Genomic DNA, 25,862 nt, shown 5'->3' with positions numbered 1-25,862 from the left:
AAGAGTCTGCCTAGTTGCAGACAACCGAGTGAATCAGATGAGGGTAAACTCTTCGGCGAGGTCTTGCTCGACGAGACCGCCATTCTGTTCAGATGGCTCCTGGGCTTCTACCTGAAAGGGTTGTTAGCCTACTTCGTTGATGAGGAAAAGACGATCGACCATACCGCAGGCGTCCACCAGTATGGGATGACGCTGAGTAGAGCGCGACCAGCTGCAGTTGCGATCAAGCTCAGATCTCCGAGAGAAAGCGACCTGTTGAAATTCAGCAAATTTCTACCTCTACCGGTGTGGAGGAAGTATACCTAGGCGGCGTGTCCATCGTGTCGGTCCTGGCAAGCTTGCAACCAGCCTTGTCAAGAGGGTCATCCTTCTCCGGCGACGGCGGGGTGATGATGATCACAGGAGCGGATAGAGCTCGCGCTCGCCCGAGCGGGATCGCGACCACATGTCCGGTTACGCGATCGATTTCTACCAAACTGTCAGTCTTGGACACGAGCGACGTCTTGTAGACTCACGGGTAAGCTCCGCATCAATGACGCTCTCTAGATGCAGGTTCTCGATCTTGCGCTTGCGCCTCAGCTTGGGCTTTGTGGTGTCACTAACGGGCGTCATATGTTCCACGATGCTTCGAACGGTAGAGAGGGCTGGTGATAGTCCGATCGGGGTGGTTGCCGCAGTATGTGCAGATATCGGGCCGCGCTTCTTCCTCTTTGGGAACTTCATGGCTGCTACGCGTGGTAGTGTCAGATGATGGACTGAGATCTGGTGACGGTGGGTCGCGTATAGGTGGCGGGAAGAATCGTGTTGTGAAGTGTATAGACAGCGGCGAGAACAACAACAGCCTGCTCTAGAATCCGGTGAACGGGTGCGGTTCGGAAAAACGTATTCGGAAAGACCTACTCCGCACGTAAATGTTGTGTGGTTGAGTTTTGTAGCTGTTTTCCCTCAAGCGTAAATTCTCACGTGTTGGCCTTCCCAAGAGTGCATGTTTTACATAACTCATAGCAAATAAGAGCTCTTTGGCGAGACTGCCAAAAATAAGGTTCAGTATACCTGACTCATTGACCAAGATCCTAGAGGCTGGAGATACTTTTTAATAGAGGAGGGAAACACACAGTAACCAGCCACAGGATCAGAGAACCGGGAAGGGCAGCTCATTGAATGTAAAAGGTATTTGAAAGAGGATTCGTCCAGGCACGCGAATGCCGCAATGGACCACTACTTCAGTTATAGAAAGGAAAGCGAAGCCGCAAAGATATCGTAATTAATTCACTGATTGTCGCTACCATCAACTGCTTCACACGTCCGATGGAAGGGGTCAAGGGATGCTTGCCTCTTCTTGACACAGTCAAAATCCGACGATCGTCTTGCACGGAACCTTATCATTATCCGCTCGACCGGCAGCTTCAAGATGCATCTCAAAAAATCTGATTGAGCCGGTTGCCTTCATCAGCTGCATCTTCGAAGAGGTCATCCAAGCCATCGCCTTCATGCTCCACATGCTCTTCCTCCTTGGTGTACTCGATGAGGAAATTCTCGTAAGCCCAGTTGAGCTCCTGGATATCTTCCTCGCCTCGGAGATAGCCCTGAAACTCAGCAAACAGCTCACTCTGCCTGTCAAGGAACCTTGTCGCTGCGTTGAGCACGTCTTCGAAATCCCTATAGCCCCAGAAGTATTCTCCGTACAACTCCAAGAAACCCTCCATGGCGTTCATATCACCCAGGTATTCGTTGACTTGCTCGAAGAAGGACATGCTTCCGTCGTGGTCGTCTGCCGCCGCGTCGTCTGCGTCGTCTGCGAGGTTCTCGGTATCGGCAACGGATTCGTTTCCAGGCGCGTGACCTTGATATAATAAGTTAGAAGGAGATGGAATATGGAAACAGAGAAAACAGATTGATATCGCAATATCAGGTGCGCCCAAAACACATTGAAGAATAGCCTTCGTAGCACTTACCAGTGGCATCTGCCCCGTTCCCGTCAGCGACAGCCTGTTCCAGTTCCACGTTCTGGCTCTTCTTGCTGGCACCTTTCGTATGCCTGCCGCCGTAGAATCCGTTGCGGCTCTTGCTCTCGTCTTCCGGGATGCAGTCATTGAAGCCGAGGCCGACTTTTGCGCATCGTTCACACGGCCGCTCGCGATTGCAACTCTTCTTCTTTTCCTTGCACTTCAAGCAACGCGGCTTCTTCTGGAGGGCTTCGTCGGCAGACTGGAGGGGGTCGGCTGAGGTTGGAACGGTCTGGGATTGAGGACCCCCGATGCGCACCGAGGTGCGATTCTCGTTACTCTCACGAAGACCTACGTCTAGCTCAGGAAGACACATTCTCAGTTCCTCCTTGAACGTTTCGCCTGTGTGTGCATACCATTGGCTCGGCACTGTGAGCATGGTGATTTTGTTGCAAGGCGTAATAGCGTAGACATGCAGCAGGAGGAGTTCGTTCTCTGGAATGTTGTCCAGGCTGATCTCTTCCCCAACCTGATGTGCCTTCTGCAAGGCGTAGACGAGCCACTCGTCGAAGCCGTTGTCTTTCAGCCCTTCCAGAGCAGCCTCGCTCAAGCCGCTGTCGTAGACTGGCTGGACGGTCGCAGGATTCATGGTGGTGTCCCATGTCAAATGCACGAGCAGAGAGCTGATGGGAGCGATCTCGTTGGGGAAAGGGGTGAAGTCAACGTGCTTGACTTCCTTGGCTGTGGTGGCGCTTGCGTATACTCCATTGACGAAGTCAACGAAGTTCGGCGCATCACCGTTCGGATACTGTGATGGGATATCATCCGTGAAGTTCATGGCTGACATCTTCTGAGTGTGAGCGTGAGATTCAGCGCTGTGAATCGAGAAGCAGGTGTAAGCGTAAGGTCAACTGTATACTGATGGTGCTCGGTACAATACTTACGGACGGAGGGTTGTGTGCCTGCGGTTGCCTGATGTTGACTTGAAATTCTCAAGCGCTGTGTGCGTTGTTTGGTGGCGAGCGTGAGCGCAAGCGGAGGCTTTTAGTACGCTGGAAGTGGGTGACGTGGGGTGCTTTATCGACAGAAGAATTGGGTTGAAGATTTTGAGGGGCGTGCCGTGTTCGCGGCAGCGTCTCGGGAGATTTGTTGTTCTTGACGCGAGAACAGAACACGCGTGAGGCAAGGTGACCTTCACCACAGAGAAATACCTTGCTTTCGCGCCACGCAGCTACACCGGACCACTTGGCTCGCCTTTTTGTATGTAGGACTATATAAACCGCAAAAGGAGCTTGCGGGTGGCCAGGAAGTGCCATGCAGGGAAGAATATATATACGTAAGTATGTTCTGCTTGTTCCGCAGCGCAATCAAGCAATCATTGGATCATGCAAAGAGAGCCTGGTGACCTTCGCAAATATGAACGTGAGGTCACAAGATGGCGTCTCTCCTGGCGATTCTTCGGGAAACTCTACATGGCTTTCTCCGGACCTCACGCACTGTGCTTGGTATTGCGAGACCTCTTACAGTGACTCCGTAAGTAAAACGACCAGTCTCATAACTCCGGCCAGCGATTGATGACCAAGTGGCTTATGATAGATTTGATTCGGAGCCGCATATAGTTGCTATCCAGAGGTTCGCCGACGATACTTGTAGTCGACACTACCTCAGCATCCCCTCAGAGTACCTTGCGGCCAGTCTTTCGAAAAGGGCGCTCGGCATGGTCACGTGATGGGTTGACAGCGCGGGAGCGCCATGAAGCGACATCACCAGATTGATCACTATGATTGCTGGGGAAAGCTCTAAATGATAGCCCAGAGTTAGCCTGTATACATTTCATGTGAGAACGAACACTTTGTGGCTCATAGAAAGGCGCAGTGAAAGGGAACCTATGTACAAGTGAAACTCAACCAACACTACCGTTCCTATTCAAGCTGAGAAGCTATATGGGTACAAAATCTAGCACGCTGTCACGGTCTCCGCGTAAGGTGCTCCCAAACGCGCATATTCCCACCATTTCTGGGCAGTTATGTAGGCACGAGACAGAAATGAACCGAGCGGTGTTGATGGGACAGAAGAGATTCAAGGTCAATAAAGTGGACCGAGACCACTTGCCCGTCTCACGAGCATGTTTTGTACATGCTAGAGGCCTCGCATTCTTGTAAAGATGTTCCAAGCTGGCATCACAGGCTAGCTCAAGGACACCGCTCTCATTCACAGAGTCGCCATTGCATCGTTCACATGGAAGCTTCGAGCGCTTCACCTCGCTTAAGCTCGCTTGAGGGCGCCTCTGATTCAAAGTCGCTTTGATCCAGCTACTCCAGGTTGATCCAGCACGTGACGCTTGGCGCCGTCGGACCCATAAAAGGCTGCCTCGCCCCGCGTCCCCTCCTTCTCTCCTTAGCTCTCTTTGCCTTTTGGCTAGGATGAACTGAAGCACAGTTCGTTGTCGGATTGAACTCCGACAAGGTGCCTACGGGTACTTGTTAGTTCTTTCCTATTTTTCACTCCGGGTTTCCTCTCACTGGGCTTGCTCATAGTTGAGACCACAGTGTCGCCAGTGTAAGTTCCACACTCAAGTCTTCGCTTCTTTTACTGACCTCAATCTACAGACTGCACTGCCTCTGGCTGACGCGACCACCTTTTTTCATTAAGCTGCTTCAGCGCCGCTGAGCACTTGAGGAAGATCGGATTGTTGTTATGTGAGGCAATGGTTGGAGGGACAGTGTCTTGAAGTGGGGTGTGTTCGTGTCAATCTAAAGTAAAGTAGAGATGCCCTCGCAACAGACATAAGTCAAGATGTTCTACATCGCGCGGCTGTATGCGTTGTCGTGTGTTGGTGTTGGTGCGCCGGGTCATTCAGAGGTAGTGTAGCTACTGTCTTAAAAGATACACGTCGCCGGCGTTGCATTGTCTCCAGCTGATGCGACCTTGCGCTTTCTCATCGAGCTGCTCGCGCCTTGCTTAGCACTTGAGCAAGATGTTGTTGTTGTGGCTTCACGAGCGCGCTCTCACTGTCGCGTGAAGCGTCCCCAGAGCCGTTTGCAGAGGTAAACAAAGTGCTCCCATCCTATCTGCGCACCCGCAGTACTAGGACGAACACCATTCGCAAGCGTCACGATCATGAGCTCCATTGACCGTATCGTCTGCTACCTCGCATACGTGTGGCATTTCCTCTTCGCTCTTCCACACATCCTCCAAATGGCGCTCCATGCCAATCCCATTCACACAGTGCATACGCGTGGCACCGCGACTTCTTTCGATCTCCTTGAAGGTATGATCACAACCTCTGTTGCCATAGCGGTAGACTGACGTTGATGTCCAAGACTACTTCTCCCACGAATCCCTCACCATCGCCATCCCACCGCATCCGCCGTCCACAGCCTTCGCCGAGCTCCTCAACTACCACACAAACCAGCCACCAGCCGAAGATACGATCGCAGCGCATCAGCAAATCTTCCTCAGCCAGCGACCCTCAGACAGCATAGTGTGATCCGAGTTGCCCCTAGGATACATGGTAACGGTGCGGGTGGTTGGGCATGTTGTGCCTGGGCGAAGACAGTATATAGCACAGAATGAGATTTCACTGTTTACATCAAACGTACTACGTCTACCGAGTGACAATGCAACACAAGGAGCTTCTTCCTCAAGTCAATGGCAGCGCCATTGAGCTTAATGAAAAAGATGAGAGAGCAAAACCAAAAATTATGCCGGAGCTAGAACCGATCCGAAGACCGATCTCCCCATAGTACCCATCTGCAGTGTGCAATGCAGTGAGCTCCATGTGGGCGCTGGGATGCTTGAGCTCCAGCGCCCCCGACCAGATCCAATTGTGAAACTATGAAACTTGCTGAAGAGGAATCCAAGGCAGGGAGAAAACAGCTTGATATAGAATCTCGGAACCCGCTAGTGAGCCAAGGCGCTAAAAGTAACGTGACTTGATTCGGAGACAGTGCCCCGTCTCTCCGGGGGCATGGGATTGAGGTGAAGGAGGCTGTGATTGGTTGTCAAGCCCTGCTGGCAGTTGTGGTGGGCGCGGACGCTCAATGTCGGCTGGGGCTTTCGCACAATCGCAGCACGAGAATCAAGATAGACCTAGATAGAACAGGCACACTGTCAAGTGTATTCGTGTATTGCATCTATATAGAGATCTTGATCGTGGATGGTCTCACGATTCCTCTACCAGTCAGATGCTGACGCGCCAGCCGTAAACAAACTTCGCCTTCCAGTCGCTCAGGACAATTTCATGCACCGACCGTCGGCCATTGGCTTCCACGTAGGAACCCCGCTCTTCCAGCCCGGCTGCTCACTCCCTACTCTCGCTGTAGACTACGCTCGTCGGGTTCAGGAAGCTGACCCCAGCGCGCCGTCATCTCCACCGGAAACACATCCAAATTCTCAACATCGTTCATGCCCACCTTTGGGAACACGTCCTCCGCTCGGAAAACGCAAGCCCACTTCAACGGCATCTCGATGCATTCCACGTCCTTGCAAGCAGACAGAAGCTTGATGTACGCGTCAAGCACCGGCTTCAGGTAGATGTCAGTTGCTTCGAGACGGCTGGAGGCGGACAGACCGCGACGCTGGTTGTCAATAGCGTGACAGAGGATAGCACGCGCGGAGTGCTGGAGGTCCGTAAGGGGTTGCTGAGTGGCTATCGCGATATCAGAACGTCTATCAAGCGAGGGGTTACGGCAGAGACTGACCAGCGCTAGGGTTATCAAGATTAATGTCAAGAAATTCGAGCACACCGCTGCTCTCCAAGCCGTCTGCCAAAACGAAGCGCAACAGCTTCGTCGGTGGAGCCGCAACGGGGCCGATCAAAGTGAGAAAGCCGACAAAGCCACCGGAAGCGGTGTCGGCATCCTGGCCATGATAGTCCCACTCGGGGCTCCATGTCTCTACACTCCCGAGTGCCACACCTGCTTCAAGAGGCGGCGAAGGGGGCACGAGGGTATTGGAGTCAGAGGAGACTGACTCGTGGTCCTCGGATGCAGAGACCTGGCGCTGGTCCAGGGGCTGCTGCTGCGCGGCGATCGTCTTCTTGCTAGGTCCGCCCATGTTTGCTCTTGTTTCAAGTTAGCTGTGCGGCTCGATATGGCATTAGAATCGCGCTGTGCTTACATTGTATCAGGTTGATAGCAGCGGTGGTGTGGAGAGAGTGTAAAGAAGTATCACGAAGAGGGCGGCGGCAGGCTTTTTATACCTAACATTGGTGTGTACGCTAGGTCCTAATTGGAACTCAACTTCCACGTCATAGGCGGTAGGTAATGTAGGTGACGACTTACCTGAAGTATACCTCCCATAGGTACTTTCCTCGACTGACCTCGTACAGGTTTAGATGTTATCGTCCTCTATATGTCGCCGCGCAACGCCCGATCCACACGCTCCAAACAGTACGACCGTGACGATCAATTCGGCCCCCCAGTCTAGCCATGCCGAAGAGTTCGAAACGTGGGCGCAACCGCAGCACATTCGCTTGAACTAAACCGCGGGGAAGCTCAGGCGCAACTGGTGATAGGAGACAGCCTCAGCCCTCCAGCTCAGACCACAATCGAGACAGACGAAACTTTTGATCTTCATAGCGAGGAAGTTGGTTGCACCGCGGGTATACAGTCGAGTAGCATTCCCTGGCCCAGGATTTTGGTTGTCCAGTAGCTACACATATTCCACGTCGTCACCTCGTCGCGTAGGGAGAGCTTCATCTGGATTAGCTTGCATTGCCGGGGTGCAGGCTGCCTTTGCGAGGTACGTCAATGATCTGCCTTTGTAGGCTTACACCTATGCACCTAAGTAAAAGAGCTGGCCAAAAGATATACAAAGGACTAAATGTAGAGAAAGGACGAAATATTCGTAAGTAGTCTATATATGTAGAAAGAATGAGTAAGATGACCTAGGGAGGGAAAGTAGGTAATTGAAACTATTAGTATACGTGCTAATGTGACTATAGAAACAAGGATTTATGAGAGGCGGAGAGGGCTTATATATGCCTTATCTAATTGCTTGATTATAGGTAGTGATTGCTAATTGCCCTAATATCGCCATAGAACAATCAGGGAAGCCTACAGCGTCCATAATCCCATGTATCCAAGAGGCTGTTGACCAAACGATGTGTATTAAGACCCTCATGGCGGCAAAGGCAAGAATACAGCACACCGTGCAATTGGGATCCCCGGGATTACATATTTTGGAGCTGTTGCACGGAGGAAGGAGCTTGATCCATTTGCTTAACTTGACGTGGGCTGCTCCGAGACGGACGGTAAGGAGCTCGAGCAGTGCAGTGACCAGAGATGGTACGCCTCCTCAGCGAACGTGCTAGACTGCTTCGGCCCCTGGACAAGTCCTTGACACTGGAGGTACCGGAAAGAAGGATCTGTAGGCACATATTAGGAGCTCATTTTCGTTAGATCTACCCTCAGTGTTGTTGACTGCCACTTTGAAGAGGGCGCAGGTCGCAATTTTGGTCATTCTGAGAGGGTCACCTTATACGCATGGTCAGATATCATATAGTACTGGGTGCTTCTTCCTTGCCACATCATAATAGGTTTACTACGCATGATGCAACACATGGCAACTTTGTGAAACATGAAATAATCATAATGCCATTGGGTAGGTAGATTTCTCCTATTGGCATTCGAGCCTTTACATGTGGCACTGTGCCATAATGGCAGGCCGAACACAGTCGAAGCAAGGGATATGAAGAAACTTGATTCAACGACAGACCACGCAAGACATGTAAAAGGTAGAAATGTTTTGAGTGGTTTATCAACGGCTACAATACCTTCTTTGCCATGCTTTATGATACATGACACTGTACAACAGACTAGACAGATTGAATCGCAATCCGTCGCTCGAGATACCAACGAGCTGGGCTCTGTGCCAATGGACCTCGAGTCACTCAAAGCTGCTTCGTAGAAGGAGACACAAGATCATCAAAGTGTGCCGCTCAAGAAACAACCCGGCGTGAGAGACGCAGCGCCTGATGCCCTTGGTGCAACATGAATGCTAAAGTATCCGAATGATGGCTTCGTTGTTGAATGAATCGTCGGCTAACATTCCGTTCTGCCTGTTCCCAAGCCAGTATGGATCGTGCGACTGTCTCTTTGGAAGTGCGACGGAGCAGTTGTCGCTGCTATACCTGTCGAAGAAGAGGAATGTAATGCTGCAGCTGGTATTATACTGGCTCCCATCGTACAGGCGCTGAGCAGGCTCGAGCACAGTCGGGCGCTTGCTGAGTTCTGTTCTCCGTACTGGAGGAGGTAGGGCTCCTCAAAGCCTCAATACCGCTACAGACAAGAAGCTTGTGGTGAGGAGTATACCTCCAGCGACGCAGACTGAGCTCCAGGTTATGGCGCTGCCACTCCTTCTTCGGTATCCTCCTCTACCGCATGATGCTCTGAAAGCGCTGTGGGCTATAGATCTTCTGATTATTTTGCCCCGGAGGCTCGAAGGGTAGCGGTATGCGGGGAGTCGTTCAGGGGTCGTAGGATTGGGTACTCGGTGGATCGGCCGTTAATCGGGGATGGCGGAGACTGGTTAAGCGTTTCTACAAATTGTTAGCTGTAATTCAATTAATGTCATCTAGGAGAAGCAGTTGCGGAAGCTGATGTGCTGATAAGCCCTACTAGGCTAGCTATCCGTTGACATGAAAGTGCTCCGAGGCGCTGAGCAATTATCCTGCGACAGATTGGAATACATTTCGTCGAGTGGGTGAGGATGAGGCCCTCGTGGTATCGTAGCGCTTCAGTATTTGATGCCAAGTTACGAGAAGGCACTCCCAGGATAGGTGAGCTCTCACGAAGCGGGTGACGCTTCTGCTTGCGGGGCAATTCCTCCGTGAATGAATTCGCTGATCATATGCTGGGGAAGATATACTGCGATAGGCAGGGTTCGAGTTGTAGTCTGCGCTGTGCGTTTTGGGGAACATGAACGTTCGCGGGGTGCTCTGGGTCGTTGGTAGAACGCGTTAGATATTGGGATATGGAAATGTGCCTCGGCAATCTGTGGGCTGCAGGAAATCGTGTTCTTGTGCACGACACTGGCCGAGCTCCTGCCTTCCGTGCCTGCCCATCACTGCCTCGCCGGTTGTTTACCTTCACTCACCCCACCCACATCGCTTGCCGTCACTCACTAAAACTTTCAAAATATCCTACATCATCTTTTTTATCAGGTATATAAACTGGTTGAAAACGTCCAAGTTTGTCGAAGGTGATCAGGGTTTCGGCGGTACCTGGTCACCTTCGGCGCGGTTCAGGTGAGTTCTCTTTCCTTAGCGTGAACGGGTGTAAACCTTAGAGTTTGGCCGTTACCCATCGGATTCCCGGTGGGGTTGACCTTTTGTTCGAGTACGGTAGCCGACACTTTTTTTTTGTTCTTTTTCTGGCATTAAGTGCCCGCCATCGCGCTCGGAGTAGCAACGCGCTGCTTTCCCTGGGACTGGCTAATCCCTATACTCGACCTAGCTTCATCAGTCCCTCTGATATATAAGCAGATGTGACAGCACTCGATTTACTTTCCAGAATAGCGCAGAATCATCTTTGCTTTTCGCCAGTGACGTTTCTACTCCCGGTGCTCACTTTTGGAAAACACTCGCTATTCCTCGCATGTTATTGTTCAAATAACGTCCAAAGGAGGAAATTCTGATCGTCAAATTGGGTAGCAATGTCACTCCTGAAAAATTCACGAGATATGGCTACAATCATGACCAAAGTTCTTAAACGTTGGTTGAATTGCAAAGAATTAGATTATAAGTCTACACTTAAACACAAGGAAAACTATACTTATTGAATCACAAATATGGAAGGATTCAAGACTAACACTGTCGAAACTGGGACGTAAGACTTCGTCAAGTAAGCTCGCAGTAGAAACGCAATGTTTTCTTCTACGAAGCGAACAAGTTCAGGCACTCAGCTCTTTCTTACTCCTTACTCACCAAATGCCTCTTGTCAAAATGTCACGTGTAAGCTATATGTGTACGTTCTAGGCATGGCGGTGCTGCTGAAATCGCCGCTCCAGACGCTCCTCCATCGCCCGGTTCTCTGCACGCATCTGGTCAAGGTGCCAGTCACGGCACGATCCGATGCTGAATCGATGCCACGAAGGGTGGCACATGCCACCACCCCGCCGACCGCAGTGGCACCAAACTTGACCGAAGCTGAACGTGGTGTACCCAGGTAGGGCCCAATCGCGCTGCTCCTTTCCACGATGAGTTTGACCACATCCTGGGCACACCACGCCGCAAGAATTGCCTACAGGGACTAGGGCAAAGTGGAAATGGCGTTTGTCGCGCTTGACCTCACGGCCAAGTACATTAGTCGACACGTCCTTCGAAGTGAAGATGTGGTCGCATCGAGCGCACTCCAAGCGACCGAAAACATGCTTACCTTTCTGGAGCTTCAAGTGGTTCTGTTGACCACAGTGGTCGCACCACCATGCGCCGTCATTGCCATCGCTGCACAGAGATTGCAGAGCAGGATGCTCGGGAGCATAGACGGACATTACCTGTTGGCGACGGTCCACATTAGTTTGAAGGGTTTCAGCTGCGGCACGACGTGCATGCCTACCGACGAAGACTTGAACATGAACCGCGTTGCGAAGGCGAGTCAACAAGGACGGCATTCTGTCTTAGTGTCCGAAGAAATGGGTTTTGGTAGGTTTGACGAAAAGCTGTTCAACAGTTGTTCGTTGGAGTTGCAGGTTGTAGTAACTCTTGCCTTTTTTCTGGCCTAGATAGGAATGATATGGAAAACATCGTAAATAGGAAGGGGGAGCACTCTCCATTCATCATCACGTGCAGGCATGGGGTGAGACATTCAGTGAATCCAGCATTGAAGGTAGACAATGCAGATGTATGTATGAGTTGTACATGAACAATTGCCGGCAAGCCAGCATGAGTAAACCTCATGTCTACCTAGGGAAAGTCTTTGCTAGCCCCAAACTTATCAATTTGCCCAGATATATCGCGCCATATCCTTGGCCCTCCCTAGACAAACGTTTGCCCGTTATCCCGCATCTTGCCGTGCTCTTCCCAGGATTCTGTCCCAGACGATACCAATGCCCTCCGCAGCCGCAGCATTCCCCTGCCGTTCATGCTCGCTGATTGCCACTTTCCCTTGCACTGATCGAGAGGGTTCTGCAAGCCGGTGGGGACGAAGAAACTATGGAACTGGTCATTTTTCCAAGCCTCATCGATGTCCATTGCACAACTCACGTGAAGTACTGGCCGCGATCCTCCACCGCGTCGCGAGATACGGTGCGGCCGGCGCTCATGGCCTTCTGCCTCAGCTCCTCGGAGAGCTCGGTATCGTCCGGGTCCATGACGACCTAGAATGTGTAAGCCAGAGGATAGGACTTTAGGGTACAAAGCGCCTTTACCAAGACGGTGTAGCCGTGTGGAGAAGCGTTGGCACCGGTGGTTGGGTTGAGAAGGCTGTGGAGACGCGACGGGCCGCTTGCTTTTGTCACCGGCGTGTGGTATTAGTCGAACCAATGATCATTACCGATCTCGCTCGATCAGTCGTAAAGAGCGAAGCCAACTGTCTTGGCGGGAATTTGCAGAAGATACAGGTCCGACACTTTCAGTCGTGGGCGCAAAGTTTCGCAGATCTTCCAGCAGATCTTTCTCAACCTTCGCGATATACCCCAGGTTTCGAGGCAGCACATCATTGTCGCCCAATGAGCAAACAGCATCAACGCTGGCATGTCTTCTTCCTCCAAAAGTCCTATAAAGCGGACATCAATCCCACCCACAGCCTCAACATACCACCGCATGTACTGAGGTCCGGGGACACGTGTTACGAGAGGCGCCAATTGTTCCCAGAAATCGAAGCATGGGTTGTCCTCCGCCGTGCTATCTTCGTTGATACCGCAGAAGTCGGCGAGTTGGCGATCAAGGTCGTTGCAAGGATCACCGATAACCAGGTGTTGCTTTGAGGAAAGAAACATGGGTAGCCAAATGCTTTGTGGGTGGAATGGCTTCGTTCGCATGAGTAAGTCTGTGATGCCAATCTGGAAACGTAGCCAGCCCCATTGTAGTTCTCCGGTGTCCTTCTTCCAACTATCATCCACGTATTGTTCTGAGCTGGATACCAGGCAATTGAGCAGCATGGAGGTTGTGAGCACCGAGTCTGCCTCCTTCACGCCCTTGAAAGACACGACCGCCTTCTGGAGACCGCGGATCGCAAGTTGACAATGGAACGTTTCTGGTATTCGGTAGGGTCGCGTCTTGCACCCTAAACCCTGTATATGGCATGCCGAGATCGCGAGCATGGCGTGCATCACTATTGGGTATTCTTTACCAAGCTCAACCGCTTTTGAGGAGAGTATCTCATCTTGCCCTATACATTTGAAATGTTTCGATGCGGTTGTGACGAAGTGGTGTAATAGGTCTAGATCGTATCTTGTATACGCATCCTCGTTTATAAGGACCGGCAAGCTACGCGCTCCAGGCCATGAACTCGGCGGGACGTTCGCGGGGAGGCTTCTAGGCGGGGCTCGGGGGCGTAATGGGGCGTGGGGGTATATGCATGCTGAATCCTTCTGTTGACACAATGAACAAGTGGGTTTGCGCTCATCGCACTGTGGCATTGTTAGCATTTTTAGCATCAATGTCGCAATGTCATGTGATGAGCCCTCTCATCCTTCCCCTGAGCAAGCTGATGTAACGGCACACCTGCCAATGACAACACGTTGGAAAGTGGGGATGACACAGACCTTCTTGCGCCGTCTCCTGCAAGCCTCACAACCAGACCGGGACTTGTTATGTGACCTTCTCGTCCAGCAGTGTTCCAGTACTATAGGACCCGACGGCTCCGATGCGACCGGCGTGGTTAATGCGTGAGGTCGAACGCGAAAGACATGCAGGGAGGCATCCATTGTCCGGATGCGGCAGGCAGCGTATTCGGTACCGATGGCGACAGGAGCGACTGTGACTGCGGGTCATCGCCGGCTTTTTGTAAAGAGAACGCGCGTTGTAGGCTTACCGGTGCGCCCATCGTAAGAAACAGCGCTCCGACGATCTGCGCCGGTACGGGCAGGTCTGCCAAGGGCGTATACGGTTGCTGGTGTTGAGCCTGGAGGTGGTGACTGCTGATTGGCTGAACTCTCGTATTTGGAAAGACCCTGGTCTTCCATACCCGCAGCCACCACAGCTCCACACACGACCATAACACCACATTCCAGATGGCTTCGGATTATTCGTATCTTTTTTTTGTTTATCTAGTGCTGAGGATAGCCTACAGCTACCCTTACGAGTCGGTCATGTATTTAAGAACTTCCCAGCCATCTCAAATGCTTCCATTTGCATCGCACCTGCTCGAAATAGTGGGAATATGATCGCTTACATTTCTTTCGCTAGTGCTCTTACTTTCGTTGCAGTCACGCAGTCGTACACTCGTCCTCCACATCTCGTTGACTTGGGCTATGCAAAGCACGTTCCGACATGGACTAACATCACCCCCGCCGGCACCGAGTTGCTGAACTACAACAACATTCGCTACGCGCAAACTCCATATGGGGAGCTCCGCTTCCGAAAGCCAAAGACACCACCTAGCTATGAGCGTGGATATCAGAATGGCGATCGTACTTCCTGGGTGACAGATTGCATCTCCTCCGCGCATCCTGGCGTGCCTTTTCCGCTCATCAACGGATCGACCTGGGGCTCCGAAGATTGCCTCTTCCTGAATGTGATCAAGCCGAAGAACGCAAAAGAAGGCGATAAGCTCCCCGTGCTGCACTGGGTTGTGGGATCTGCATATTCTTTTGGCGGTAAAGACTGGACTGGGTTCGGCATGAATACGTACGGGCTCTTTAACCGGCCGATGAACTTGACCGATCAATTCATCATTGTCACACACAACTACCGGTAAGAGGGCCTCTCTGCAGGTAGCTTCAGCATTGACAAAACGACAGACTTGGGACCCTTGGGTGGCTGCCGAAATTGGAGGATGACATGAACGGCAACGTTGGGGTTTGGGACACACTTTCAGCCATTAAATGGACCAAAGAACATATTCATAAGTTCGGCGGCGATGCCAATCGCATCACTGCCATTGGACAAAGCGCTGGCGCGGGTATTCTGACTTGGCTGCTACTGAGCGAGGAAGGAACCTTGACACTTCCATTTGAACAAGCTTGGATCTCCTCACCAGCAATACCCCCAAGATACAACCTCGAGCGATCTCGTACGGTTTTCGACTTTGTCCTCAACGCTACAGGCTGTGACAATGTAGAATGCATGCGCAAAGTGCCAGAGTCGACCATCCGCACCGCGAACAAGCTGATAATGGGACAAGTTCCCTCTGCCGGAGGTGGATCACTTGGACTAGACCCGGGCTTCACGCCAACGGTCGACGGAGAGCTCGTGTCAGAGCTTCCCGCTGCGGGATTTGCGCATGGGAAGATTAACGAGGGCATTAAAAAGCTGGTCGTTGCTACCACGGCTTTTGAGGTAAGCTCAATTCTCCTTACCTGCTTGTGGCACATACTCATAGAGAAATAGGGCCTTGGACTATCCTCCGACTACGACATGCCATCTCGCTTCCCCGATCTCGTCCGCGCAAACATCCCGAACGCTTCAAGCAAAAGCATTGCCACGCTCCTCTCAACGTACAACTTTTCGCCCGACCGGCCTGAGAAGCTAGCATGGGACTACGTCACGGACATCGTATTCGGATGTACTGCGTTGAACATTGTACAGGCATACCGTGATCGCGCAAGGCAGTATCTGTTCTCTGTACCGCCGGCAACGCATGGCATGGATCTCAGCTGTGAGCCGAACCTGGGTATCCCTCAACGTCGCTAACGAACGTAGACTTCTTCTACGCTGACAATGCCACAACACCGGTGGTGAACCTTGAAACGGCCTTGTCTTCTGAGAGCTACTTGCTGCAATTCATATTCGGGGAGGACCTCAAGGCACTTGGACCCGAATCGGACCTCTCCGAGTGGCCAGTTTATGGGGAAGACGAGATAGCTGCGAACATCACCGCAGGAGGATACACTTTCGGGCCGTTGGCGAAGGAGGCGCAACAGCGGTGTGCGTACATCAATGAGATGTTGATGGATCCGCAGAGTGGTGTGTAGAGTGGCCCGTTTCGGCCCCTAGAACCCAGGATCACTACGAGCAAGTAGTTGCTAGAAGAACCAATGATTTATCAGATCTTTCGATTCTTCTATCTTAAGCACCGTTATGCATGGCACTGCGGCTCTGACTACGAAAAAGCAGCGTATCGTAAGACGAACTTAAGATCAAGGCAACGATCTTGCAAGAGACTTGAGGTCATCTAAGGCAGGTACTCTTATCAAGACGCGAGTTCAATTGCTTAGTCAATCCTACATGTTGTTGTTCCATTTGTTGTAGGGAAGCTAAGCCTGTCCGCTGGCTTATGCATACCCATCACTGTGCAATACAACCTGGTGGTGGTGGTGGTGGCGTTGTAGCAAGCTTTGTTTCGCACCCCCTCGAAAAGAGCAGACAGAATGAGTGCTCCAGAACAAGTTAGAGGGAGCTAAAGGTTCAACCTCAGGTCTGCCACACTAGTCATGCCCAAAAATTGAAGGTTTACACGCCTTCAAACACCTACCTAGGCTAGATTGCCCGTTGCACAAACACGGGCTTGGTCACCTTTTTCTGATGAAGCCTACGGGGTTTTGGACACTATGCCTGATGCAATATTGCTTTTGTGAAGCTATGAGTGAAAGAGCGAATGTAAACTGAATCGGGACGGACGTGAATGAACGCGGGTCAGTGACGACGTAGCCGGCGACGATAGCAGGAAGATGAGCTTCGACCTTTGCTTCAGATGGATCACGGCGTCTTTCGAGCTGTAGTCACTGCCAACACTGCCAGTGGATGCTTCCATTTGTGTTCATGGCGCTTCGATACTTCCCGTTCCGCCACTGTCGTTGATCACCGACGTACGCTCTTTTGTCTGTCCACTTCCGGGACTAGCATTCCCTCGCGAACAGACTACAGCCGCCCTCAACCTCCGGTCTGCCATCGTTGGTCTTGTGAGGAACCCTCCCGCAGCCCAACGATCGATCCTCAAATCTAGTCTCTGTTCTCTACGCGAGCGCGTCTCCTTGCAGAAGCAGCAGCAGCGCTGGAACCCATCAACACTTTTCTCAGCCAGCACGGCAACACTCGCGCTCTCCGACACGCATCATCTTGTGCAGCAATGGTCGCGGCGCGCCGACCTGGTCTCAGGACTTGGCTTCGCTTTATCACCACGCTCTTCGCGGAGGAATCAATCATGATGACTGAGTTCGGGCATCCAGCATTTACCTCTCGCACGGAAATCACGTAATGCTCAATCACCTGGAGTACGGTAATGCTTGCGGCTGCATGCAGGCGTATGCAAAGTTCTACTACTTTTACCTGCTGAACTCACGATCTTCGGAGCATTGGACTGACTGATCAAACAAGTTCGCACTCGGAACTCGCAACCAGGACTACCGTTACAGTATATCCGATTTTTTGCGCGTTGATGATCATACCGAACCTCCCAGTCAACCGACCGTCACTCCGCGAAGACTTCGAAACGCTAGACACCGAACGATACAGCTCAATAACATCTGGTATAGGAGACTATGGGGTAGAGGCGAAATATTGGCAAGGGGAAGCGCAAGTTCGTGGCTCAGAACATATATCACACGCCGAGCGGGCCAGCGGTAGTGAAGGCTGGAGTAAATGCTTTGAACATGGACATCTGCCTCGTGGTAAAAAGACAGAGGGTCTTGGGAAGAAGAGCCTCGTGTGATTGGAAGGCTATGGACAGACTGAAAGGGAGGAGATATCTTGGTGAAGCTCTTACTCGTTGCCTCTGATCCATGCAACGCTCAATTGCTACCGGTAAGGGCACATTTTCTTACTCGTCCTAAGTCTCCAAGACCCGAGTTATTGACACAGTGGCAAATGGGGTGGGTGGTAGGAGGGGAAAGCAACTTCGTAGGTCATAGACTTCATGTCATGGGCCTTGGGACATTCCTTCATTGATACGAATGTCATATCAGGATTAGCCTGCAGTTCCTATATAGATCTGAACTTGCGGGTACTCTTCTTGTGTGCCGAAAAAAAAATAATGGAGTGAGGATCCAGGTTCGATCGCTGGGTCATGTTCTTGTCAACACTGAGGATGAGCGTACTGGCTGAGGAAGGTCTCACGATCAAAACCTCGACATAGATAGAGTACCGAACACAAAGAGGATCACATCATTATGGTGATCCTGAGCCTGGATGTAGGAGTTTGTCTCCTTGCTCTACCTCGAGTTCATGTCTTGTTATTTCCTTGTCAGCGGTATTGTATCCGAACAGACACTGCGATATCATTCCATGGTGCACGCTCTCAGAAGTCTTAGATTGGCTTTTCGGTGTCTCTACTGTGGTGCTGAAGCTCTGGGGGTGAAGCAAGGGCGTGTGTGGCCGGATAGTTAGGCGGGGGACGGTCAAATCGAAGTGACGTAGGTGTTGCTGAGGCAGCGTTGCCATGGAGGTAGCCCAGTGGAAGCGTCACACTCATCACCTTCACCCCATATTGCGTCGCCCTCAACGCCCCGGAGTAAAGTATCTCCACGCAAATTTTCGCTCTTACCAAACGCCTTTTAATCTCCCGCTTCCCCCCACCTTCTTCTCCCTCCACTTCTCCTTCTACACCAAAAATGTTCTCTCCCTCTCGAAGCAGCTCTTCGCGCACTCAATTATGATGGATTGCGTCCATCTCGGACGCTCCTTCCTTTCAGGAGCGTCACCTGGCTTCGGCCACAACAAGGTGAACCGAGAGAAGATTGTGCAGGGCTCGGATGTCCGAACGACCATCATGCTTCGGGATATTCTAAACAAGCTCCACCGGTAGGCCGTAGTGAGCTCAAATCGATGCTAATTCTTGCTGACTCTGTGCAGATATTGCCACAGAGTTTCATTGGTCGAATGTCCCTCTTTGGGGGCAAAGCCCTCGGGCTTAAAGCCGCCGTCGAGGGTGCCAACGATATTCAAAGAAGATCCTACGTCGCCCACCAGTATACCACGCGCGCCCGGTCTAACCGAATTGACAAATGCCGCTCCGCGGTCACATGGCTGGGGCGGCCCTGTGCCGTGTTTCAATAAAGATGCTCGCTCGCGACGACAAGCGGTGGAGCGACGGCCCTGGACCCTCATCCGCCGACAAGTACCCCGATGTAAGTTTCCCATTGCCAACGCCTGCCTTATGCTTACGACTACGGCAGGGCGGTTCCCTGCCAGGTTCCGTGACTTGCCAAGCTCATTGTAGACTTAATCGTCTACTAAGGCGAACAAGAAGGTTGAGACGAGCAAGGCGAAGAACTCGGACCATATCACGCTCGAGCAGCTCTTGAAGGAGACTGCAATTAGACACCTACTGTTCGCGCTGAATGCGCTCCTGCATTTGCGATTGCTGGACAAGAAGAATATCGCGGCTGCTTGCCGATCGATCTTGGTAAGGACCGCCGCATCGAATATGCATTCATGAGACTGACTAGAGACAGATTGCCCTGATTCACCGTTGCGTCACCGGACATTGCAACCTAAAGGATTCGGAGGATCGCGAAGCCACTCATTCCGGGTGGTTTCCAGACTGCGCTTCGACAACCTAGAAGATGGCCGCGAGCAAGAGCCTTGGACGAGACACCAGAAGTGTGGGCTGGGCCGAATTTGTTTCGCCACCAGGATCTCCGCGTTCATGCCGTCCGCCCAGCTCACACTTCTAGCATTGGAAGGGCCAGGACAAGGTCATAAAGTAGAAGTGTGAGCTGGGCTGGATAAGTTTTCGGTGCCAGGATCTCCGCGTTCATCGCGTCTGCCCAGCTCACACTTCTAATATTGAAACGTTAAGGACAAGATTAAGTCGAAGTATGTAACACTACCTCCTTTCTCCTTCTCGTTACTGACCCCATTTTAGTGCGCTCTCAAATACGCAATTTAGAAGTGTGAGCTGGGCTGATGATTGTTCGTCGCCAGAATCTCCGCCTTCATTGCGTCCGTCCAGCTCACACTTCTAATACTGCACGTTCTCCCACACCGCTTGCCACAACCATGGCCGCCGAAGAGAACACCCCACCTAGCACCACTGAGGCTACTAAGCCTGACGTGTCTGTTGAGACTCCCACCAAGGTCGAAATACCACAAAAAAGCCCGCCGCTGACCAGCTTGACGGCGCTGACGACCCGCTCGCCAACACTGAGCTCGAGGTGGAGGTAAAGCTAGCAGACTTGCAAGCGGACCCAGACAACCCGCTCTACTCCGCTAAGACCTTCGAAGAGCCCCAATTGTCCGATTTACTTTGCACAAAACAAAAATACTAATCAGAGTGTATGATGGTAGCCCCACTCGAAGCGCAATTTGCAGCATGGAAAGGACCGCCTACTTGCGGTCTGGGAGCTGATGTGGCGGGAAGAGATGGACTGGGCATGACCATTGGGAAAGGCTCCGAGATCACAAGTGCAGCCGAAGATGCAGCCCCGCGATGGCTCCAAGGAGGCCAAGAAGGCTGAGGCGAGCAAGGCAAAGAACTCGGACCATATCACGCTCGAGCAGTTCTTAAAGGAGACTGAAGAGGGAGAGGTGACTAGTGGTGATTGCGCTCATAACACTGATGCCACAACAAAGGATGGCGCTGGCAAGGTTGATGACGGCAAGTAGGGCGACGGTTCGAAGTGAATCCGTTGGAAGTTGTCGGCCTGGGGCAATCAGCATTCCTTCACACATGTTTTCCGTTTGAGCCTAAGTGTTCCTTCGCAGCTCCTTAGCTCTCCCCTAGCTTTAGTATGTATAGTCTCTGGCCTCTGTGCCCTCAATCACCATTGATTTCCTTAACCTTTTCTGCCTTCCGTCAAAAGTGCAGCTGCTCGTCTGCGCGTACCATGTCCAGTACGGTGTAGAGATCGTCAACCTAGGAGGGTGTCCGTTGTCGCCATCTCGCCTTAGCTCGCCCGGTTTCTCAAGAAGGAGCCGCAGATTTCGCGAGCCTTTCCAGCAACTCGTTCGTTGCTTACGCTGCTCAATCGAAGCCTGGAGAACAAGACTGGCGAGACAAATTTCCACGTCCGAAGCCGCCTGACGGAGACTACTGACGGGATGCTGGGGAGCAGGCTTGGGAGATTGAGAAAGTGTGGAAAGACAATGGTGTTCTTTGTATGTGTCAGAATAATTAGCACGAGAGTGTTACACTGCGATACAATGATGTTTGAACTGCAGTCAAACTACCAAGATGTCCTGATGATAGGTGTATAAGTGAGACTCCGTGTTTGTATACATGCATGCCTTCCCCCAGTTTATCTATCACAAGAAACACCCAACGCCAAAATATGCTATCTAAAATCATAGTACAGGGTATATTGTCCTCTCCCTGCTCTGACCTCCCTCTCCCTCTCCCTCCATCTAACGTACAATACCCAATTTCCTACTCAACCATCCATATCTCCCCAGCTTCAGGTTTGCCGGCAACGTCCCCATCAGATTGATCAAGTCTTCATCTCTATACTCCAATTTCTCCATATTGATGGCTTGGATGATGTAGCTACTGACCGTACTCTGCGCAAGCGGTGGATCGCGTAAGTGTGCGCCGATAGCGTCGAGAGGTACACGCTGGTGGTGCCAGAGGTGGTATGCGCGTAGTGGGGGGACTGTGGCGCGGATGCGTGGAGAGACAGTAGACGAAGGCGAAGGGATAGTGGAGATGAGGTAGTTCTGGGCCCAGGTCGTAGCGAGGGTAAATTCTGGTGTATGGGCGGTTGGGTCGGGTTGGATGAGGGGTGTGAAGGTGGGTGTTGGAGCGGTGGTGGAGAGCGATGGCTGGGAGGGCTCCTCTTCAATCTGCAGTGGATCCATGTCCAGGGCGGAGTTGGTTTCATCGACTTCAGGCGCCGCCTCTGTAGCAGGGTTGCTTGCAGTCTTCGAAGGTTCGTCAAGGACCATGGTCGCGAAAGCTTCTTCGAGCTCAGGGTCGGGGAATTCGTCTTCTGACTCCTCTGCCTTAGCTAGTAGCACTTTCGCTTCTTGCGCAGGCTTCGCAACACGTCGCCGCCGTGGCGCCTTAGGCGGAGGATCGAATGCCTCAGACTCCTCAGAGGTAGATTCTTCCGCAGCGGACAGCGAAGGTAGCTCTGGATACCTGGGGTCAAGGCCTGTGAGACTTGAGATGTCCGCACGTCCAATGTGATGCGCAGGCACTTCAGATGCAGTAGATGGATCACTCGAGCCTTGGCCTAGAGCAATGCGACCGCGAACTTTGGGTGCATAGTCTGCGTCGGGATCCTCATCCTCGGAGGACTCAGAAGCAGACTCAGAATCGGCGTCCTCGTCTTCCTCTTCCTCAGCGAGCTCTTCGGCCGCCGTCTCATACGCCTCTTCCTCCGCATCTTCAGCTTCGAGCCCACTAAGAGACCCAGCAACGATCTTCTCCGTGTCGGGTGTCGCCTTCTTCGCTCTTTTAGCCTTTGGCGTAGTGCGAGGCGCAGGCTTGTTGTCATAATCACACAAGCGCGGTATCGGCGGTGTAGGCTTAAGCTTCTTCCGCTTCGACTCCATCACATCGAACAACCGGAAACCGGCATACGCGTCAGCGGCAGCATAGTGGATCTGCTCGTAGTCAAGTGGTCGGCTCCAGTCGCTCTCACGAACACTGCTGAGTCGCAGCGGTTCATCGACAAAGGGTTCGCCTTTGTGCAACGGGAGCAGCAGATGTTGGTGAACCTGCGTAGCCAACTTCACAAGCTTGTTATTGACCTTGCTCGGCTCTGTTTTGTAGTACTCGACGAGGTTGTGCAGCCGGCTGAGCTCGAAGACCCCGTGGATGTTCATGCCAAAGTACTTCTCTAGTCGACTGCAGTCGCCCTTGACAGCAACACCGACCTTGAACGTCTCAGCAGATTCCAAGACGGCCTTGAGCGTGGGTGGCATTAGTTGCTCAGGCGTTCTGCCTGGAAATCGCGCAATGTGGAACAGAGCGATGCGGTCTTCGGTTGCCAACTGTATGAGAGATGCATTCTCTTTGATCGAATCGACATACCCAAAAGGCTTCCACTCGATGTCAAAGCCCACAACTTTCTCATTCAGGAAATGCTTGGCCACTCGCTCTGAGACCTCCATGTTCACGCAGTAGTGTAGCAGGAGCTCCTTATCTTCGGGACTGCGGTATAGCTTTTGGCTCCAGTAACTGCCGCGAGTCTGTGTAGGTGCCTGCAGAGCATTGTACAAGACATCTGGGGGTATTTGGTAGGTCAACGGGGTATGCTCCTCCACAGGCTCTTCTATTTCTGAATCCTCGTCGAATTCGCTCTCAGACTCGTCGTCATGCTCGCTTTCGCTAGGCGGGTCGTTCTTTGACAGCTTATCCATGTTCTCGTTAGGCGATTGAGTGTTTTGCCCGTCAGGTTGGTGTTCAGGGTGTTCAGGGTGTTTGGGTTGATGTTCGCCCTTTGAATCGTTACGTGAGTGCTCTATGTCCGATTTGTCATCACTGGTGCGACCGCCAGGTGAAGAAGTCGAACATTCACTGACCAGGCTTCTTCGACCGCTTGCATCAGGGATTGTCAGCACATCAACGCTCTGCGCCCATGCATCGCTGCTGAAAGATATCGAGGTTGGATGGGGTGCTCTCATGGGCTGGGTTGCTGTGAAGCGCGGTCTAAATTGCGGTAGAACCCGCATTGGTTTGCCCTGTGCTTCTTTCCAGCGTACGAGAGGTCTGCCAGACTTGTTCGTCAAAGGCTCAACCTTCCTTGAATAATTAGTCTTGATGTTGTTGTTCTCTTCATCAGTTTTTTTGTAAAACCCTAAAGCGGCAATAGTCATCCCGACCTGTGTTACGCTGGACGGCTTCTCTTTCTTTGGCAAAGAAGCTAGCCGGTCGGCACTGCGCATGCTTTTGAACGTTCGACTCTGATACGAGAGTAGCGTCGCCGAAAGTAGTCTGCGCAACTTCCCCAAAGCTGTTCTGCGTCTCACTTGAAGCTGCTTCCTCACATTTCTGATCGGCTTATGCTTGCGAGTCCGTGGCTTGGCCCAACCACTGCTAGTGATAAAGTACCTGACGTGCAATGGTGAAGACAACTTTCGGATGTGTTTCTGCCGTTCAGACCTGTGCTTGCGTCTCACACTTTGACGTGATACGTCTTGCGGCTGGGCGAGAGAGATGTAACGGATTCTCATGTACCATCGCGTATGTTGGTAGCCCCAGCGACGCAGGCCTGGGTTGTCTTCCCGGTATTTCGCTTTCAGGGACTCGACCAGCTGTTTCCTGATAGTAATGGCGAACGGCTCCAGAGCTCCACTCCTCCCTGCCATGATTGCGTTACGTTCGATCTGTCTGCGAAGATCTTTGAAGCTGTTTTCGATGGCGCTTGCATTATCATTGAATCTCCAAATCCTTGTATCGATGTCACGGAACATATTAGTCATAGACGTCGAATACTGAGTTGATAGAGGGAATAGTGCTTCCGCTCTAAGCTGCAGTCTTAGCGCGCGCAGGTCCTTCAAACGGAACTCAAATTGGTGGGAGTTCCAGAACAAGAACGCATGGTTGCTACCTAGACCTTCTCCCCCGGCCTCAGCCAACTTGAGCCCATACAACCTTGTTGAACCAATTTTGATGTAGTGTGTCGCGATACTTATTTCCTTAGCGAGATGAACTGCTTGTATTCGTAGCCGAGCAACGAACCCCGGAATGGCATCGAGGGCCATACCTCGTACATCTCTGGATAGCTCCTCGGACAGTCCTCGGGCGACGGCACATTTGTAGTGGAGCAAGAATCTTTCTCTGCGAAGCGCATGTATAGTGGGACTGACATCATTGGGAACGCCAGATGCATGTCTAAGTAGGGCTCGGTAAAAGTGACACAATTTTACAAGCGTTGCGCGTAGCTTCGCCGTCTGCAGACGCGTCACCTTCAGACTGGTGAGCATTGCCATGCGTGCTGCGACACTCTGTGAAGTGGTTGGAGTTGCGGCACCGGAAGTTTCGGGGCCAGCACGAAGCGTCGTCAAATCCGCGATTGAACGTTGTATCGCGTCGTGGATGTCGTCGCCTAGGTACATGATTTCTTTCGCCATGTCATCCACCCGCTCGGTGAAGAGCCTAGCTCCTCTGACTTTCGGAGAGTCTGTAACTGTATCCCATTCCACAGCGTAATCGTCATGGTCCATATCAGAAGGACGCGCAGAGCGTGGAAGTAGTCTCTGAGCCAGGTACTTTTGCATACGAGCACGCATTCTTTTTCTCTGGCGAATCCGAGTTGGGAGGTTCACCATAGTGTGGGAAAGGTGAGTCGACCGACCCATGGGAGCATTCGTTCTTGCGGTCGACCGAACCATGGAAGCATTCGTTTTTGCGGTTGTCCGAGCCTTTAAAGAACCATCTAACCATTTTATTTTTGCAGGACCCAGATGACTCTTCACGATGCCCTGTACATGCGCGTCCGGCGTCACATTGGCGGATGGATCGACTGCGAACGGCGCGCTGCTGTGTATGGCTCGATGGGGCGACATGGCAAAGCGAGATAGGCATGGGAATACACTGCAAAACTTCAGCATGAATCTCAAACATAAATTGGGTATATGTACTGCTGTTCATCGCGTCCTAACCGCAACAGAGTCGAAGGCAGCAGCCTCCTCGGGGCGGTGCCTCGGCCATCATGACGCGCCCACGACACGACGCCAGACGCGCCAAGGGGGAACGCGCATCGTTGACGGAGCATCGGGCTCCATTGTTTGCTTGCACAGGCAGCAGGCGTCGCACAGTGAGTGGACAAAAGATGTCTGCCTGGTCAATACCGTTCGAACTGCCAAAAGCCGGACCCTGGTGCGGTAAGAGAATGGACGGGCGGCTAGCTCGCAATAGGCGCGCGCTTTACCGCCAAGCCTACGGCGTCAACCACCCACCAGCCTCACTTCGCTTGACACCCCGACGA

General features: G+C 52.1%; 9 protein-coding genes across 9 annotated transcripts; 4 read left to right on the top strand and 5 right to left on the bottom strand.

The window, feature by feature from the left end:
• Nucleotides 1–33: 33 nt before the first annotated feature.
• Nucleotides 34–723, bottom strand: N0V89_012531 (uncharacterized protein; the record flags this gene model as incomplete). The annotated part of the gene is made up of 4 exons (XM_056221252.1): nt 34–111; nt 165–252; nt 303–468; nt 516–723. The coding sequence occupies 4 exons, from the start codon at nt 721–723 to the stop codon at nt 34–36; spliced, it is 540 nt and encodes a 179-aa protein (XP_056065239.1).
• A 695-nt stretch (nt 724–1,418) lies between these two features.
• Nucleotides 1,419–2,784, bottom strand: N0V89_012530 (uncharacterized protein; the record flags this gene model as incomplete). Its single annotated transcript, XM_056221251.1, has 2 exons — nt 1,419–1,843; nt 1,956–2,784. 2 exons carry the CDS (start codon nt 2,782–2,784, stop codon nt 1,419–1,421), a joined length of 1,254 nt encoding a protein of 417 aa, XP_056065238.1.
• Nucleotides 2,785–5,144: 2,360 nt separating this feature from the next.
• On the top strand, nt 5,145–5,436 carry N0V89_012529 (uncharacterized protein; the record flags this gene model as incomplete). The annotated part of the gene is made up of 2 exons (XM_056221250.1): nt 5,145–5,217; nt 5,270–5,436. 2 exons carry the CDS (start codon nt 5,145–5,147, stop codon nt 5,434–5,436), a joined length of 240 nt encoding a protein of 79 aa, XP_056065237.1.
• Nucleotides 5,437–6,256: 820 nt separating this feature from the next.
• N0V89_012528 (uncharacterized protein) lies at nt 6,257–7,004 on the bottom strand (the record flags this gene model as incomplete). Its single annotated transcript, XM_056221249.1, has 2 exons — nt 6,257–6,597; nt 6,650–7,004. The coding sequence occupies 2 exons, from the start codon at nt 7,002–7,004 to the stop codon at nt 6,257–6,259; spliced, it is 696 nt and encodes a 231-aa protein (XP_056065236.1).
• Nucleotides 7,005–11,925: 4,921 nt separating this feature from the next.
• On the bottom strand, nt 11,926–13,049 carry N0V89_012527 (uncharacterized protein; the record flags this gene model as incomplete). Its single annotated transcript, XM_056221248.1, has 3 exons — nt 11,926–12,100; nt 12,154–12,266; nt 12,693–13,049. The coding sequence occupies 3 exons, from the start codon at nt 13,047–13,049 to the stop codon at nt 11,926–11,928; spliced, it is 645 nt and encodes a 214-aa protein (XP_056065235.1).
• A 1,223-nt stretch (nt 13,050–14,272) lies between these two features.
• Nucleotides 14,273–16,025, top strand: N0V89_012526 (uncharacterized protein; the record flags this gene model as incomplete). The annotated part of the gene is made up of 4 exons (XM_056221247.1): nt 14,273–14,805; nt 14,853–15,390; nt 15,442–15,724; nt 15,754–16,025. The coding sequence occupies 4 exons, from the start codon at nt 14,273–14,275 to the stop codon at nt 16,023–16,025; spliced, it is 1,626 nt and encodes a 541-aa protein (XP_056065234.1).
• A 3,021-nt stretch (nt 16,026–19,046) lies between these two features.
• Nucleotides 19,047–19,697, top strand: N0V89_012525 (uncharacterized protein; the record flags this gene model as incomplete). The annotated part of the gene is made up of 3 exons (XM_056221246.1): nt 19,047–19,115; nt 19,226–19,393; nt 19,674–19,697. The coding sequence occupies 3 exons, from the start codon at nt 19,047–19,049 to the stop codon at nt 19,695–19,697; spliced, it is 261 nt and encodes an 86-aa protein (XP_056065233.1).
• Nucleotides 19,698–19,989: 292 nt separating this feature from the next.
• DBP5_2 (RNA helicase required for poly(A+) mRNA export) lies at nt 19,990–20,595 on the top strand (the record flags this gene model as incomplete). The annotated part of the gene is made up of 3 exons (XM_056221245.1): nt 19,990–20,067; nt 20,088–20,224; nt 20,388–20,595. 3 exons carry the CDS (start codon nt 19,990–19,992, stop codon nt 20,593–20,595), a joined length of 423 nt encoding a protein of 140 aa, XP_056065232.1.
• Nucleotides 20,596–21,333: 738 nt separating this feature from the next.
• N0V89_012523 (uncharacterized protein) lies at nt 21,334–25,203 on the bottom strand (the record flags this gene model as incomplete). Its single annotated transcript, XM_056221244.1, has 1 exon — nt 21,334–25,203. One exon carries the CDS (start codon nt 25,201–25,203, stop codon nt 21,334–21,336), a length of 3,870 nt encoding a protein of 1,289 aa, XP_056065231.1.
• Between the last annotated feature and the right edge of the window lie 659 nt (nt 25,204–25,862).

Source organism: Didymosphaeria variabile (assembly GCF_027946475.1).
Source record: "Didymosphaeria variabile strain IMI 356815 chromosome Unknown scaffold_10, whole genome shotgun sequence".
Lineage (NCBI taxonomy): Eukaryota > Fungi > Ascomycota > Dothideomycetes > Pleosporales > Didymosphaeriaceae > Didymosphaeria > Didymosphaeria variabile.
Note: the sequence above shows the minus strand (reverse complement) of the source record. Positions and strands in the feature narration are given on the sequence as shown.